An 18,782-nucleotide genomic window follows, 5' to 3' on the forward strand; every position below is an offset into this window, starting at 1 on the left:
TCTGCATCTATTGAGATGATCATATGGTTTTTATTCTTCAATTTGTTAATATGGTGTATCACATTGATTGATTTGCGTATATTGAAGAATCCTTGCATCCCTGGGATAAATCCCACTTGATCGTGGTGTATGATCCTTTTAATGTGTTGTTGGATTCTGTTTGCTAGTATTTTGTTGAGGATTTTTGCATCTATATTCATCAGTGATATTGGTCTGTAATTTTCTTTTTTTGTAGTATCTTTGTCTGGTTTTGGTATCAGGGTGATGGTGGCCTCATAGAATGAGTTTGGGAGTGTTCCTTCCTCTGCAATTTTTTGGAAGAGTTTGAGAAGGATGGGTGTTAGCTCTTCTCTAAATGTTTGATAGAATTCACCTGTGAAGCCATCTGGTCCTGGACTTTTGTTTGTTGGAAGATTTTTAATCACAGTTTCAATTTCATTACTTGTGATTGGTCTGTTCATATTTTCTATTTCTTCCTGATTCAGTCTTGGAAGGTTATACCTTTCCAAGAATGTGTCCATTTCTTCCAGGTTGTCCATTTTATTGGCATAAAGTTGCTTGTAGTAGTCTCTTAGGATGCTTTGTATTTCTGCGGTGTCTGTTGTAACTTCTCCTTTTTCATTTCTGATTTTATTGATTTGAGTCCTCTCCCTCTTTTTCTTGATGAGTCTGGCTAATGGCTTATCAATTTTGTTTATCTTCTCAAAGAACCAACTTTTAGTTTTATTGATCCTTGCTATTGTTTTCTTTGTTTCTATTTCATTTATTTCTGCTCTGATCTTTATGATTTCTTTCCTCCTGCTAACTTTGGGTTTTGTTTGTTCTTCTTTCTCTAGTTTCTTTAGGTGTAAGGTTAGATTGTTTATTTGAGATTTTTCTTGTTTCTTGAGGTAGGCTTGTATAGCTATAAACTTCCCTCTTAGAACCGCTTTTGCTGCATCCCATAGGTTTTGGGTCGTCGTGTTTTCATTGTCATTTGTCTCTAGGTAGTTTTTTATTTCCTCTTTGATTTCTTCAGTGATCTCTTGGTTATTTAGTAACGTATTGTTTCGCCTCCATGTGTTTGTCCTTTTTACGTTTTTTTCCCTGTAATTCATTTCTAATCTCATAGCGTTGTGGTCAGAAAAGATGCTTGATATGATTTCAATTTTCTTAAATTTACTGAGGCTTGATTTGTGACCCAAGATGTGATCTGTCCTGGAGAATGTTCCGTGCGCACTTGAGAAGAACGTGTAATCTGCTGTTTTTGGATGGAATGTCCTATATATATCAATTAAATCTATCTGGTCTATTGTGTCATTTAAAGCTTCTGTTTCCTTATTTATTTTCATTTTGGATGATCTGTCCAGTGGTGTAAGTGAAGTGTTAAAGTCCCCCACTATTATTGTGTTACTGTCGATTTCCTCTTTTATAGCTGTTAGCAGTTGCCTTATGTATTGAGGTGCTCCTATGTTGGGTGCATATATATTTATAATTGTTATATCTTCTTCTTGGATTGACCCCTGGATCATTATGTAGTGTCCTTCCTTGTCTCTTGTAACGGTCTTTATTTTAAAGTCTATTTTATCTGATATGAGTATTGCTACTCCAGCTTTCTTTTGATTTCCATTTGCACGGAATATCTTTTTCCATCCCCTCACTCTCAGTCTGTATGTGTCCCTAGGTCTGAAGTGGGTCTCTTGTAGACAGCATATATATGGGTCTTGTTTTTGTATCCAGTCAGCAAGCCTGTGTCTTTTGGTTGGAGGATTTAATCCATTCACGTTTAAGGTAATTATTGATATGTATGTTCTTATGACCATTTTCTTAATTGTTTTGGGTTTGTTTTTGTAGGTCCTTTTCTTCTCCTGTGTTTCCCACTTAGAGACGTTCCTGTAGTATTTGTTGTAGAGCTGGTTTGGTGGTGCTGAATTCTCTTAGCTTTTGCTTGTCTGTAAAGCTTTTACTTTCTCCATCGAATCTGAATGAGATCCTTGCCGGGTAGAGTAATCTTGGTTGTAGGTTCTTCCCTTTCATCACTTTAAGTATATCATGCCACTCCCTTCTGGCTTGTAGAGTTTCTGCTGAGAAATCAGCTGTTAACCTTATGGGAGTTGCCTTGTATGTTATTTGTCGTTTTTCCCTTGCTGCTTTCAATAATTTTTCTTTGTCTTTCATTTTTGCCAATTTGATTACTGTGTGTCTCGGTGTGTTTCTCGTTGGGTTATCCTGTATGGGACTCTCTGTGCTTCCTGGACTTGGGTGTCTATTTCCTTTCCCATGTTAGGGAAGTTTTTGACCATAATCTCTTCAAATATTTTATCTGGTCCTTCCTCTCTCTCTTCTCCTTCTGGGCGTCCTATAATGCGAATGTTGTTGCGTTTAATGTTGTCCCAGAGGTCTCTTAGGCTGTCTTCATTTCTTTTCATTCTTTTTTCTTTATTCTGTTCCGCAGCAGTGAATTCCACCATTCTGTCTTCCAGGTCACTTATCTGTTCTTCTGCCTCAGTTATTCTGCTATTGATTCCTTCTAGTGTAGTTTTCATTTCAGTTATTGTATTGTTTATCTCTGTTTGTTTGTTCTTTAATTCTTCTAGGTCTTTGTTAAACATTTATTGCATCTTCTTGATCTTTGCCTCCATTGTTTTTCCGAGGTCCTGGATCATCTTCACTATCATTATTCTGAATTCTTTTTCTGGAAGGTTGCCTATCTCCACTTCATTTAGTTGTTTTTCTGGGTTTTTTTCTAGTTCCTTCATCTGGTACATAGCCCTCTGCCTTTTCATCTTCTCTATCTTTCTGTAACTGTGGTTTTTGGTCCACAGGCTGCAGGATTGTAGTTTTTCTTGCTTCTGTTGTCTGCCCTCTGGTGGTTGAGGCTATCTAAGAGGCTTGATGGGAGGCTCTGGTGGTGGGTAGAACTGACTGTTGCTGTGGCGGTCAGAGCTCAGTAAAACCTTAATCCACTTGGCTGTTGATGGGTGGGGCTGGGTTCCCTCCCTGTTGCTGTGGCGGTCAGAGCTCAGTAAAACCTTAATCCACTTGACTGTTGATGGGTGGGGCTGGGTTCCCTCCCTGTTGGTTGTTTTGCCTGAGGCAACCCAACACTGGTGCCTACCCGTGCTCTTTGGTGGGGTTAATGGCAGACTCTGGGAGGGCTCATGCCAAGGAGAACTTCCCAGAACCTCTGCTGCCAGTGTCCTTATCCCCACGGTGAAACAGAGCCACCACTCGCCTCTGCAGGAGACCCCCCAACACCAGCGGGTAGGTCTGGTTCAGTCTCCCCCGGGGTCACTGCTCCTTCCCCTGGGTCCCGATGCGCACACTACTTTGTGTGTGCCCTCCAAGGGTGCGGTCTCTGTTTCCCCCAGTCCTGTCAAAGTCCTGCAATCAATTCCCACTAGGCTTCAAAGTCTGATTCTCTAGGAATTCCTCCTCCCGTAGCCGGATCCCCAGGTTGGGAAGCCTGACGTGGGGCTCAGAACCTTCACTCCAGTGGGTGGACTTCTGTGGTATAAGTGTTCGCCAGTCTGTGAGCCACCCACCCAGTAGTTATGGGATTTGATTTTACTCTGATTGCGCCCCTCGTACCGTCTCGCTGTGGCTTCTCCTCTGTCCTTGGACGTGGGGTATCCTCCTTGGTGAAGTCAGGGTCTTCCTGTCAATGATTGTTCAGCAGCCAGTTGTGATTCTGGTGCTCTCGCAAGAGGGAGTGAGAGCACGTCCTTCTACTCCGCCATCTTGGTTAATCTCCAAGATTTCCTATTTCTATGACACAGCTTTTATTCACTTATTTTTTGATTTTTCTAAGTAAGCATACCTTCCGTGGTATATTTGAATTTTTTTGCAATGTTAAAAAAAGGAAATGATTAAAGAAATATTTTTGACAGCAATATATCATCTGTGTTAACATAAATCTTCCTTACTTGGAAGTATTCAGTACAGATTAAAGTTTCTTTATCCTGTAGAAAAACAGTATTTTCTCTGTATATTTGGAGAATGTAAAAAAGTTTCCAGGGTGTAAAAAAGTTGTGGAGCCAAAAGTTGAAACACAAGAGGCATTTTAGAACAAATACTTGCATATACCCTTATACTTATAAGAAATACCATGGGAATTCTATTGTCCTGCCAAGGAAACTAGTTATCTGTTTTATATTTTGCTATTAAATAGTGTCCATTTTTGTTTAAGAAGTGTGTATTTATAGATCTATTTTATACAGGATGAAATTCTAATTTTTGAAAATATGGCAATTTTTAATGGTTCTTTTAAAGTTTTTAATCACTATTTACGGTGAATTGAAAACTCAACATAACTCACTTGATCTTAAATAGCAAGCTGAATGCCATTAAATATGAAAGATTTAAATAAATTTAAATAGTCAATAATTTTTTTAGGATTTTTACTAGTTTTACCTTTTAAGAAAGATGCTATTTTAATAGATGCTATTTATTAGTGTTACCTTTTAAAAAGACGTGTATTTTAAAAGATGCTATTTTAAAATAGACATCTTTGGTAATGACATGCATGTACTTTTGTATAATACTCTATTTCTGCCTGATTTGTACTCAGCATCCACTAAATTATAGGAATTTTTATTTTAAAATCTCATTTATAAATCTTTTAAAAAATGGGTTTGCTCTTGCAATTATTTATAATAAATTGAATGCCTACTGTATATGGGTAGTAATTTTAGCCCGAGTGTTATAAAAGTGAAAACTCTGTAATATTCTTATTTTCATGTAGATCATAAGTTTGATGGGAGAAATATACCTGAACAAATAATTAAAATATACTATGAGAAGTGTTATATTAATCACAGGTACATACATGATCCCTGAGATCTGAGAAAAGGGAACACCTAAGTTGGCTTGGGTAATTATGGTTGTGGGGATGGTCAGAGAAGGTTTCACAGAAAAAACAACTTTACAGTTTAGTTGTTGAAAATTCTGTAGGCAGACAAGGGATAAAAACATTTAGACTGAAGGAACAACATCTGCAAAGGCACAGAGGTATGATCATGAGACATTTAAGGGACCATAGTTAGAAAGTTGTGGTACTATTGTTTGAGGGTGGAAGGCTGTCTGAGGCCAGCTTGGATTACCAGGCAAAGGAGTTTGAATTTTAACCTATAGGTTAGGGTTGTAAATTTAATACCTCGTGTTACAAGTAATAATAGAATTAATACCTAGGATCACTAAGTATCCTAAAGAATGAAGAGGGCTAAGTAGGGATTGTAGGGCATGAGGGGATGCATGTATAATGCTGTGTAGCCTCAACCAGTTAATTCATTTAACAGATTTTTATTGTCTACTATATATGCAAGGTACTGTTTTAAGCACTGGAGATAATAGTGGGGGAAGAGAACAGAGTAATTCCTTGCCCAGTTGGAACTTATATTACAAATCAGTCTGTATTTTACCCCCACCTGCTTGCCCTCTATCTCTCTTTGTAATTTTTGGCTACAGCATGATTGTACAATTTCCTTGTAATTTTTTTTTTTCATCTTCTTTATGGTTGACATAGGCAGCTCTGCCCTATTACTTGTAGAAGAATGTAGCTAAATTTGTGACACCCTCTCCACATTATTGTTCTTCCCCCGACCTGTAGTTTGAGGTCTGGGCATTACTTTTTTTTAAAATTGAAATTTCTTTTGAGGTAATTGTAGATTAATACGCAATTATATGAAATAATAATCCCTTGTACATTTGGTCTAGTTTCCCCTCATGGTAACATTTTGCAAAACTATGACAACCAGGATATTAACATTGACATAATCCACTAATCTTATTCATATTTCTCCAGTTTAAATTGTACTCCTTTGTTGTGTGTATGTTAAGTTCTGTAACATTTTATTACTTGTCTAGATTCATGTATCCACCACTACCATCAAGGTACTGAACAGTTCCAACACTACTAGAATCCCTTGTATCCTTCTTCTATAACCATACTTACCTCCCTTTTCCACTCTGCAGGCCCTAAACCGTGGCTACCCCTAATCTGTCCTTTTCCCAAAATTTTGTCACTTCAAGAATGTTATATAAATGGAATCATACAGTATATAACTTTGTGGGGTTGGCTTTTTTCGTTCAGCAGGATTCCTGGAGATTCGTGCAAGTTGTTGTCTATGTCGATAGACTGTTCCTTTTTAATGTGGGTAGTATTCCATGGTATGCATTCACCTGTTGAAGGATCCCTGTGCTGATTCCAGCTTTTGGCTATTACAAATAAAGCTGCTATGAACATTTGTGTACAGGTTTTTGTGTGAACATATGTTTTCATTTCTATGGCATAAATGTCCAAGAGTGCAATTGCTGGGTCATATGGTAGTTGATTGTTTAGTTTTATAAGAAACCAGAGTGGCTGTACCATTTTTTGTATACTAACCAGCAACGAATGAATGATCCACTTTTTCCATATCCTTACAAGCATTTGGCCTTGTCATTATATTTTATTTTAGCCATTCTGATATGTATGTAGTGGTATCTCCATGTGGTTTTAATTGCATTTCCCTGATGGCTAATTTATGTTGAACACCTTTTCGTGTGCTCATTCGCCATTTTTATATCCTTTTCTGTGAAATGTCTGTTCATGTCTTCTGCTCATTTTCTAGTTGGATTGTTGTTGTTTATAAATGTTGAATTTTAAGAGGTCTTATGAATTCTAGGTACTAGTTCTCTGTCAGATATGTGGTTTGCAAATATTTTCTCCCAGTCTATAGCTTGTCTTTTTCTCATCTTCACATGGGCTTTCACAGGGCAACCTTTTTACTTTTGATGAGCCCAATTTATCAATTTTTCCTTTTATGGATTGTGTTTTTTTGTTTCAAGTCTAAGAACTCTGCCTAGCTTTAGATCCTGAAGATTTCCTCCTGTTTCTTTTTTCATAGAAGTTTTGCAGTTTTACGTTTATGTTTAAGTTTTTAAATTAATTTTTGTGTAAGGTGTTAGGTCAGAGTTCATTCTTTTTTTTCTTTTTTTGGCCTATAGATATCCAGTTGCTCCAGTACCGTTTATTGAAAAGGCTAGTTTTCCTTCATTGAATTGCTTCTAGACCTTTGTTAAAAAATAGTTGAGCATATTTGTGTGGGTCTATTTCTGGGTTCTCTATTCTGTTCCATTCATCTACTGTCTATCCTCTACTAATACCACACTGTCTTGATTTCTCATTCACCAAGTTGGACATATTTCTTTGAATACTCTTTCAGCCCTACTTTCTTCTCTCCTTCTGGAACTCAGACGATACAAATGTTGGGTCTTCTGTTATTGTCCCACAGGTCCCTGAGGCTTTGCTTATTCTACTTATTTTGTGTATATTTTCTCTCTGTTGTTCGGATTGGTTGAATTATATTCCTCTTTCTTACATTCACTGATTGTATCCTTTGTTGTCTACTATTGAGCTCATCTAGTGAGTTTTTTATTCCTGTTATTGTATTTTTTAGTTCTATAATTTCCATGCTTTTTAATAACTTCTAGTTTTTGCTTAGATTTTCTAATTTTACAATTGTTTTAAGGGAATTTGTAATTGTTGGTTTACATTTGTTTTAAGAGAATTTGTAATCGATTGTTGAAGCATTTCTATGATGGCTGATTTAAAATCCCTTTCTGATAATTCCAACATCTGATTCATCTTGTTGTTGGCATAAGTTGATTGTCTTTTCTTTTTTAACTTGTGATTATTTTTCTTGGTTCTTGATATGACAGGTGATTTTCAATTGAAGCCTAGATATTTTATCTATTTTGTTAGGAGACTCTGGGGCCTATTTCAATCTTTTATTTTTACAGGCAGTCAATCACTCTGGTTAGATTTAACATGCAGTTCTTGGCCTATTTTTGTGGGCTGTGGTTCCAGTGACAGTTTAATTTTCAGAGTCTTTGTGCTGTTATTTTGGTTTGCTTTATCTGGTATCACTAGGGCTCCCACTGGTTCTTGGTGGTGGTGGTGCTGCTTGAGGGAGTAGAAGACATTTTTCTTAGGCTGAGCAGTACTAGATGTCTATTGGTTAGAGAGGAGGTGAGATAGGATTTCTTTACTGTGCTCCGTAGCTGCCCTACAGTCTCTGGTCAGGAAAGGAGAATCTTGGACTCGCAGAGAACAAGGAGCTTCCTGGACTGGACCTCTTGCTAGAGCTGGGTCCCTTTTGCCAGTTCTGTGTACCTGCTCTGGTGTTTCTGGGTGGGAAAGGTGATCCTTGGACCTGTGGGAACAGGGAGGCTTTCTGACTGGGCTGCTTGCTATTGCTGGATCTCTCTTGCTGGTTCTTCGTGCCTAGTTCCATTTCTCTTGGCAGAAAATGGGATTCTCAGGCCTATCAGGGAAGGAGAATGCTTCCCCTGGTTATTTGTTTTTGGTGAGGCTCATAATCTGTCTCCCTCGCTGGTGGTGTCTGGCTTGCCTGATGTTGTCAGAGGGACTCTTGTTGGATCCTGGGAGGAGTTAGCCTACACGGACTGCCTTTTGTTCCCAGACTGGAGGTTGGGAAAAGTCAGGGATGGATGACCATTTTCTGTTGGGTGAGGGGAGTACAAGACACCCTGCCTCTGTGCTGTTCTTCCAGTCCTAGGGCCAAAGGAGTTTCCCTTTTCTACCTCTCAGAGTTCTTCTTTGGTCGTCCCTTTTGCTATTTTCAGTGTTTATAGTTGTGTTTTTTGGGGCTGAGCTGGGAAAAATGGTCTATGCCATCTTGTCTGGATCAGAAGCTAGGTTTTACTTTTTTTTAAAATTTATTTTTAATTTTTGGCTGCGTTGGGTCTTCATTGCTGCACACAGGCTTTCTCTAGTTGCGTCGAGCGGGGGCTACTCTTCGTTGTGGTGCGCGGGATTCTCATTGCAGTGGCTTCTCTTGTTGCGGAGCACGGGCTCTAGGTGCACGGACTCAGTTGTTGTGGCATGCGGGCTCAGTAGTTGTGGTTCGTGGACTCTAGAGCACAAGCTCAGTAGTTGTGGCCCATGGGCTTAGTTGCTCCACGGCATGTGGGATCTTCCTGGACCAGGGCTCGAACCCGTGTCCCCTGCATTGGCAGGCGGATTCTTAACCACTGTGCCACCAGGGAATTCCTAGGTTTTACTTTTAATTTTGGTTTTTTTGTCATATGAGCATGGTGATAGAGGGGTGGGGAAGTATTGGCTGGGACTGAGTTTGGCCTTGTTGGAGGCCCTGAGATTTACTCTCTCTTATGAGATTCCATTAAACATCCTGTACTTCTGGATTTAATTTCATCCACCAGTTCTTCATAGAGCCCTGGAAAATGGCAAGCCAAGGCTGCCCTCCCTGCATTTTTCTGAGGTCCTGTCTTGGTACAGAGAAGCTTCTTTCTTTAGTTCTTTTCTTTTTTTTTTTTTTTAACATCTTTATTGGAGTATAATTGCTTTACATTGTTGTGTTAGTTTCTGCTGTATAACAAAGTGAATCAGCTATATGAGTATATATATCCCGATATCCCCTCCCTCTTGTGTCTCCCTCCTGCCCTCCCTATCCCACCCCTCTAGGTGGTCACAAAGCACCGAGCTGATCTCTCTGTGCTCTGCGGTTGCTTCCCACTAGCTATCTGTTTTACATTTGGTAGTGTATATATGTCAATGCCAGTCTCTCACTTCTTCCCAGCTTATCGTTCCCTATGGTTCTTCAGAACCATTTTTTTTTTAGATTCCATATATATATGTTAGCATACGGTATTTGTTTTTCTCTTTCTGACTTACTTCACTCTGTATGACAGACTCTAGGTCCATCCACCTCACTACAAATAACTCAATTTTGTTTCTTTTTATGGTTGAGTAATATTCCTTTAGTTATTTTCTTGATTTTTCCCTAGGTTGGTCTGTTCAGTGTCTGCTGCTTCTTTTCATTTTGGAGTATCCAGTGTGAATTCTAAGGATTTTGTTAATTCTTCTTCCTCAGGATATCTTCTGAAAGTTGAGGGGTAGTGTTGGGCACATTTCCATGCTGCCTAGAGCACCAGAATTTTCTCTTTTTTTCCTTTGAAACTATGCTGTGAAACTTGTGGCATAAAGTTATACTCCTTTATTTGCTGATGATATGTTTAAATTTTTGTTTTTTCTTAACAATTTTTGTTCTTTTTATCGGTTATTGGTGGTAGGAGCTTCTAAAGTACTTCTTTTACTATACTGGCTTTACCTGAAAATTCCAATAATGACTTTTTGCAGTTTTCACATCTCTCTCTGACATTCGACATTGCTAATAACTTCTTTTTTATCCCATCATCTGTAACTCTGTCAAACCTCTTTTTTGCTTACTTAATCTCTACCCTTTGGCTTTTCTTCTTCTAGTTCCTCCATTGATACATTCTCATGGGCTTTGTCCTTGTAGTTCTCTGCTTTTCTGTCAACATTCAATCTATTGGTTTTATCACCTTTAAGCAGCTGACTCTCAAATTTGTATCTTTAGCCTTGTATTTTACCTAAGCATTTATTTCCTGCCAAAATGAATGTATTTTTTTTAAAGTAGCTCTGTATTCTCATTCTTCCATTTCTATTGATATTGTTATCATTTATTATTAAAGCCTTGAAGTTGTCATTGTATCATCTGTCTCTCTTTTCTTTAAATACTTTTACCAGGTCAAGCCTCTTTGATCTTAACTCCCACTGACATTGTCAATTATAGATCCTCATTTCTCAAGCTGTATAGCTGTAGTGACTTATTAATTTGCCTTCTTATGTCTCATTTTATGTTTTTGCTGTCTCCAAGCTATTTTATACCTAGCTTCCAGATTAAAGTCTATCTCTATGTCTCTTTTTAAATTAACTATAACATACATATAGAAAAGTGCACAAATCACAGATGCTCAGCTTTATGAAATTTCACCAACTGAACACACTTGCGTAACTAGCACCAGCAAATTAATCATTTAAAGCATCACATTCATGATCTTGTTATTTTGCCTTAAACACCAGTTAAGGAGTTTGAGCCTTATTAGTTCCCTTAACGTTAGAATAGCAAGAGGTAAATTGACATGACATCTGCCACTGCTTGCCACATATAGCTTGATTTTGGAGACATTTCTTTTTTTACTTCACCCCCTAGTCACTTATATTCCCCATATTCCTTCCTGAAATACATTTGCTTTTTGACCTTTTTATCTAAATCATGGTTTTTCCAACCTTAACTCATGTCTTGCCGTTTCTAGGAAACTTTTCTGGATTACTTCAGGTTTCATGAATTTTTTCTTTTTCTCTTCAAAAATTCTTTAATTAATTTTTGAATAAGTAATAGCAATATGTTCACTTAAAACAAAATTCAAATGTACAAAAGGGTATATAATGAAAAGTCTCCTTCCCATTCCTGTGTCCCAGCCACTGTGTGTTCTTCTAGAAATATTTTATGTACTTACAAGTAATTTTAATTTTTATTATTCTTCCTCCTTTTTACACAATGTAGGCATACCAAGTTCTGTATCTTACTTTTTTCTATTAATAATTGTTAATGATAGTTCCAGATCAATACACAAGTTTTCTCATTTTTATATTAGGGCTGAATGATACTCCACTGAATGAATATGCCATGATCACATCTAACACATATGGTTGTGAAGGTTGGACACTGAACAAATTCACACAGACTATGATTTGAATGGTACTCCCTAGGATTTCTCAGTTATCAATACAATCAACTGCAGCAGCTTTGATTGTAATTTACCTAGTCAGTTCCTTTTAATTAATATTTCCAGTTTTTAAAAAAATTCCAAACACTACTGAATTGAATAGTCTTATGTATATCATTTGACATCTATGGAAAAATTATCTGTAGGATACCATTCCTTTTAATTCCTTAAAGTATTTATAATCTCTACTAATTTAATAATTAGACATATAATCAGTTAATTATGGAGTTGTTTTTAAAAATTTTTATTATTTGTCATTCCTCAAGGAGTGGTACCATGTATTAAATTATTTTATATTCACCCTAACCTAGAATACTGGTGTACATAAATAAGCCCTTAGGGTGGGCTGGAGTGTTTCTCAGATAGCTGCCAGATTGTTTCCCTTTTTATTCATCTAAGCTCTTCATAATCCTTTTGAAATTCCTAATAATGAGAGAAGAAAGCTATTGTCAAAGCTTTGACCACAGCTAGATGCATTTAGAAGCAGAAGTCATGTTTATTCCAAGCTACAGAATAAAATGAACCACAATCTCAGATATAGTTTTAAAAAAAAAAGCAAAACGTTTCACCTTTCTTTGGAAAAAAAAATGTTTCTTATTCTTCCATTGAAAACATGGTATGAGATAGAGTATATCTTCGCTGAGACTTAGTTGAGCTATAAGTAAAATAACAGAAAAATGTTCTTTTTTGTGACCCATAAAGATACAGTATATCAAAGTAAATTTTTTAAAGCTACTACCTACAAAGTGAATAAACTGGAATTATCCTACTTGATATTAAAGTGAATAAGTCAATTACTTTTATTGATTTATTTATGTTAAGGTCCATTTAGTGTCCTGCTTGCAACTTTGGAAACCTTGATGGAGTACATTTTTCCACAACCTTTTTCCCGCTCTACTTGTTCGATCATAAAATGAGACAGTTTTCAGTTGTGAAAAAATTGGAATTTGTTTTCTATTTCGAAAACCCACACATTTTTACCATCTCTTTAGATGGTATCACTGAGCTTAGAGAGAGAAACCTTTTCTCATTTTTCTGTATACGTTAGAGGATTTCAGCTGAGTTAAATTGACTTCTGATATGATGAGCCAGACTTAAAAATAAAAGATGTGTTTCTTTATTTCTTCTAACTGACCCTAAAAGATTCTTTGCTTGAAATTCTAGGAGACTGGAGGGGAAAATAAATTCTATCATAGTTCTTGGGATTTATAGCAAACAAGCAGGAATAACTTTGGGTTGTCTGATAAGTGACCTTTAGATGATTATAAGTTATACTGTAGGATTTTTTTTTAAAGAATTTTGAGCTGTAACTCACATGCTGAAGAATTCACCCATTTAAACTGTACAATTTAATGGTTTTTATTCTGTTCACAGAGTTGTGCAACCATTACCACAATCAATTTTAGAACACTCTACTCACCCCAAAAGGAAATCCAGTACCCGTTAGCAGTCACTCCTCATTTCTTCACAAATTTGCCAGCTCTAGTCAATACTAATCTGATTTATGCGTCTAAAAATAGATTTTGGACATTTCATATAAGAAGATAGCACAACATGTCAGTCTTTTGTGTTTGGCTTCTTTCACTTAGCATGTTTACAAGGTTTATCCATGCTGTAGCTTGTATCAACATTTCATTCATTACCATTGCCAATTTCTTTGTATGGATACATCGTGTTTTATTTATCCATTCATCAGTTGATGAACATTTGGGTTGTTCCCCTTTGTGACTATTATGAATAATTCTGCTCTAATATTCATGCACAAGTTTTTGTGTGGGCATATGTTTTTATTTCTCTTGGGTACACACCTAAGAGTGGAATTTCTGGGTCATATATAATAACTCTGTGTTTAAGTTTTGAGGAACTATCCATTTTACATTTACACCACCAGTATCTGATGGTTCTAATTTCTTCACAGTCTCCAACACTTGATATTATCTGTCTTTTTGATTATGGACATCTTAGTGGTGTGAAGTGGTATCTCATTGTGGTTTTTTTTTTTTTAATTTATTTATTTTTGGCTGTGTTGGGTCTTCGTTTCTGTGTGAGGGCTTTCTCCAGTTGCGGCAAGCAGGGGCCACTCTTCATTGCGATGCGTGGGCCTCTCACCATCGCGGCCTCTCTTGTTGCAGAGCACAGGCTCCAGACGCGCAGGCTCAGTAGTTGTGGCTCACGGGCCCAGTTGCTCCACGGCATGTGGGATCCTCCTAGACCAGGGCTCGAACCCGTGTCGCCGGCATTGGCAGGCGGATTCTCAACCAATGCACCACCAGGGAAGCCCTCATTGTGGTTTTGATTGGTATTTTCCTAATGGCTAATGATATTGAACATCTTTTCATGTGCTTAGTGGACGTCTGTAAATCTTATTTGGAGAAATGTCTACTCAGATCTTTTGCCCATTTTTAATTGGTTTGTCTCATTATTGAGTTGTAAGAATACTTTATATAATCCAGATAAAAGTCCCTGATCAGATATATGATTTGTAAATATTTTCCCCATTCTGTTGTCTTATCACTTACTTGATGGTGGCCTTCGAAGTACAGAAGTTTTTAATTTTGATGAAAACAAATTGACATATTTTTATTTTGTTGCTTGCACTTCTGGTGTCATATCTAGAAACCATTGCCTGGACCAAGGTCATGAAGATTTACTACTATATTTTCTTTTGAGAGTTTTATAGTTTTAGCTCTGATATTTAGATCTGTGATTCCTTTAGATTTAATTTTTTGTGTGTGGTCTAAGGAGGCATCCTGCTTAACTCTTTTGCATGTGGAATCCAATTGTCCCAGCATCTTTAGTAGAAAAGACTTTTTTTCCCCCCATTGAATAGACTTGGCAGTGAAGTCTGAGTCCTCCAGCTTTGTTCTTTTTCTTCAGGGTGTTTTGGTTTGTTTGTTTATTTATTTGGTTATTCTGGCTTCCTTGCATTTCTTTGTAAATTTTAAGATTAGCATGTCAATTTCTGCAGAAAAAAAAAAAACTAGCTTAGATTTTAATATGGATTGAGTTAAGTTTTTAGAACAAGTTGGACAGTATTGCTTTCTTAACAATATTAACTCTTTTGGATCCATTAACATGAGTCTTTCCATTTATTTAGGTCATCTTTAATTTTTTTCAACAATATTTTATAATTTTAAGGGTAAAGTTTTGTGTTTATTTTGTAAAATTTATTCCTAAATATTTTATTCTTTTTGATGCTGTTATAAATGGAATTGTTTTGGAATTGTTTTTTAATTTTGTTTTCAGATTGATCATTGCTAGTATATAGAAATACAGTTGATATTTGTATATTGATCTTGTACCCTGTAATCTTACTGAGCTCATTTATTAGTTCTAATACTTTAAAAATTGTATTTCTTAGGATTTTCTATATACGTCATGTCATCTGCAAATAAATATAGTTTTACTTCTTCCATTCCAAATTCATTGAAAATTATTTCACTTATTTCATTGTACTGACTGGAACCTCCATTATAGTGTTGAATAGAAGTGGTGAGATTGGACATTCTCATCTTGTTCCTGATTTTTGGGGGAAAGCATTCAGTTATAACGATTTTTTTTTACTCTAAAAAGAATGGGCCATAACTTTGCTTTGAAGACTAATTTCCTTTTGATTTAAGATTCTTTTCTTCTGTTTACATACACAGATATGTGCTGATTAGACGGCTCAATTGTGCAGTGTGGAGGATAAGACAGTGCCTTACAAAAATGGGGTTTGGGAGTGACCTGAAGAATTCACATGAAGCTGTGTTAAAATTGCAAGACTGGGAATTACGGTTACTGGAAACAGTGAAGAAATTTATGGCCCTGAGAATAAAAAGTGATAAAGAATATGCATCTACTTTACAGAACCTTTGTAATCAAGTTGATAAGGAAAGTACTATCCAAATGAATTATGTCAGCAATGTATCCAAGGTAAGAAGAATGATTTCATCATTTATTGTCTATAGCATCATAGTTGTCCTTAAGGCAAATAGATCATACTATTGAATAAGCGTACCTAAGTCAGCATTCTAAAATCTTCCAAAATCTTGCTGATTATCAGAATCTCATGGGGAAAGTTTCAAAAATTGTAAAATTTGGGCCCAGCTCCTGATATTCTGAGTCAGTAGGTCTGAAATTTTTGAACTTTGAAATCTTTTTTTCCTATAGATGTCCAGATTATTCTAATGATTAGTTAGGTTTGAGAACCCTTCTTACAAATTTCATTTTCTTTATTACCCTACCTCCTTGGGTTCTTTGAGCCCTGCTGTTTTCTTCTTTTGACACAAACTTTCATTATAACCCACCTTCCCTGCATTCTTCTGTGAATCATTTGTATTGTGAATCACATGGAGTATTTTAACATGTAGGTGTTCTTTGCTGTCATTTCATTACTAAAATACTAATATATTGATGATTTAATCACACATAAAAATCCTTTGGATAAACAATATGGTTTTTTAGCTCCAAGATTATAAAGTATAATATAAAATTTAAAAATAAGGGCTATAAAAATAAAGGCCAAAATTGCACTGTTAATTGTCCTTTGAAGGCATAAAATATGAAATATTACACACCTTAACAGTTCTTGGATTTTCGCTCTGTTTATTTTCATTGTCTTACTTCACATTTCACTATATTTATTCAAAGTTAAAATTTCTTTTTACCTTACTTGGAAAGTTAAAAAAATTAGTGTGTTTCTTGCACTCATGGGTCTTAGGATTTGAGTAAATTGTAGAAGAAACTCTATTTCTGAAGAAACTCTATTTCTTATGGGGAATGTGTGTATGTGGTATGTGTGATCAGGTAAAGATCTGTGATTTCGCTGAGAACTCCTAATGTTAATATCTTTAACATCCTTTCCTGGGCCAATGAAATTCCCCAAAGAACAATTCTCTAGTCTCTAGTCTGAAGGTAAGGTTGCCAGATGTAGCAAATTAAAATATAGAACACCAGTTAAATTTGCGTACAATATTTGAGAAATGCATACACTAAAAATTATTTATTTTTTATCTGAAATTCAAATTTAACTGGTGTCCTGTATTTTGTTTGACTACTCTGTTATGTTATGGGAATAGATAGGGAAAGTAGATTGAGTGTTCGAAGAGTCATATTTTAGTTAATCCTCCTGTTGTTGGTAAGCTGCCTGGTGTCTCTGAGTCCAGAAGCTCTCTGGTTAATTTTTTCCTCTTGTTTTCTTCTGCACTGGGGGAAGGATAGTTGCATGTCTGTGGGCTGAGCAATAGGAACTAGAATTCTGGCTGTTCCTTATATAGACTGAATCAATCCTTCTGTTTCAGTGCCCTCTCCTTTTTCTTCATTTAGATTTCTCCAGTTCCTGAGCTTTATTGGAGTTATCTGAACCTATGAACTGGTCTTTTCTTCTTTTTCTCCCCCCAGTTTCATTGAGATATAATTGACATACATCACTGTATAGGTTTAAGGTGTATAGCATGATTTTTTTTTTAAAGGGCTTCCTCATTCTTTTCTTTTTTTTTTTTTTTTTAAACATCTTTATTGAAGTATAATTGCCTTACAATGGTGTGTTAGCTTCTGCTTTATAACAAAGTGAATCAGTTATACCTATACAATATGTTCCCATTTCTCTTCCCTCTTGCATCTCCCTCCCTCCCACCCTCCCCATCCCACCCCTCTAGGTGGTCACAAAGCACCGAGCTGATCTCCCTGTGCTATGCGGCTGCTTCCCACTAGTTATCTATTTTACATTTGGTAGTGTATATGTGTCCATGACACTCTCTTACCCTGTCACATCTCACCCCACCCCCTCCCCATATCCTCAAGTCCATTCTCTAGTAGGTCTGTGTCTTTATTCCCGTCTTGCCACTAGGTTCTTCATGGCCTTTTTTTTTTTTTTCCTTAGATTCCGTATATATGTGTTAGCATACTGTATTTGTTTTTCTCTTTCTGACTTACTTCACTCTGTATGACAGACTCTAACTCCATCCACCTCATTACAAAAACCTCCATTTCATTTCTTTTTATGGCTGAGTAATATTCCATTGTATATATGTGCCACATCTTCTTTATCCATTCATCTGTCGATGGACATTTAGGTTGCTTCCATGTCCTGGCTATTGTAAATAGAGCTGCAATGAACATTTTGGTACATGACTCTTTTTGACCTATGGTTTTCTCAGGGTATATGCCCAGTATTGGGATTGCTGGGTCGTATGGTAGTTCTATTTGTAGTTTTTTCAGGAACCTCCATACTGTTCTCCATAGTGGCTGTATCAATTTACATTCCCACCAACAGTGCAAGAGTGTTCCCTTTCCTCCACACCCTCTCCAGCATTTATTGTTTCTAGATTTTTTGATGATGGCCATTCTGACCGGTGTGAGATGATATCTCATTGTAGTTTTGATTTGCATTTCTCTAATGATTAATGATGTTGAGCATTCTTTCATGTGTCTGTAGGCCATCTGTATATCTTCTTTGGAGAAATGTCTATTTAGGTCTTCTCCCATTTTTGGATTGGGTTGTTGGTTTTTTTGTTATTGAGCTGCATGAGCTGCTTGTAAATCTTGGAGATTAATCCTTTGTCAGTTGCTTCATTTGCAAATATTTTCTCCCATTCTGATGGTTGTCTTTTGGTCTTGTTTATGGTTTCCTTTGCTGTGCAAAAGCTTTTAAGTTTCATTAGGTCCCATTTGTTTATTTGTGTTCTTATTTCCATTTCTCTGGGAGCTGGGTCAAAAAGAATCTTGCTGTGATGTATGTCATAGAGTGTTCTGCCTATGTTTTCCTCTAAGAGTTTGATAGTGTCTGCCCTTACACTTAGGTCTTTAATCCATTTTGAGTTTATTTTTGTGCATGGTGTCAGGGAGTGTTCTAATTTCATACTTTTACATGTACCTGTCCAATTTTCCCAGCACCACTTATTGAAGAGGCTGTCTTTTCTCCACTGTATATGCTTGCCTCCTTTATCAAAGATAAGGTGACCATATGTGTGTGGGTTTATCTCTGGGCTTTCTATCCTGTTCCATTGATCTATATTTCTGTTTTTGTGCCAGTACCAAACTGTCTTGATTACTGAAGCTTTGTAATATAGTCTGAAGTCAGGAAGCCTGATTCCCCCAGCTCCATTTTTCGTTCTCAAGATTGCTTTGGCTATTCGGGGTCTTTTGTGTTTCCATACAAATTGTGAAATTTTTTGTTCTAGTTCTGTGAAAAATGCCAGTGGTAG

General features: G+C 36.6%; 1 protein-coding gene across 7 annotated transcripts in view; it reads left to right on the plus strand.

Annotated features, from left to right (window-relative positions):
• FER (FER tyrosine kinase) overlaps nt 1-18,782 on the plus strand; it is a 462,076-nt gene that overhangs the window by 33,934 nt on the left and 409,360 nt on the right. For 6 of the 7 annotated variants that reach the window (XM_068535703.1, XM_068535705.1, XM_068535706.1 and 3 more), the window contains one exon: nt 15,243-15,510. In XM_068535703.1, the coding sequence (XP_068391804.1) occupies nt 15,304-15,510 (207 nt within the window). In that variant the 5' untranslated portion in view covers nt 15,243-15,303. Of the gene's footprint in view, nt 1-15,242; nt 15,511-18,782 lie in introns of those variants that run through there. The other variant, XM_068535708.1, reaches the window with a different exon arrangement.

This window comes from Eschrichtius robustus, chromosome 2, assembly GCF_028021215.1.
Source record: "Eschrichtius robustus isolate mEscRob2 chromosome 2, mEscRob2.pri, whole genome shotgun sequence".
NCBI lineage: Eukaryota > Metazoa > Chordata > Mammalia > Artiodactyla > Eschrichtiidae > Eschrichtius > Eschrichtius robustus.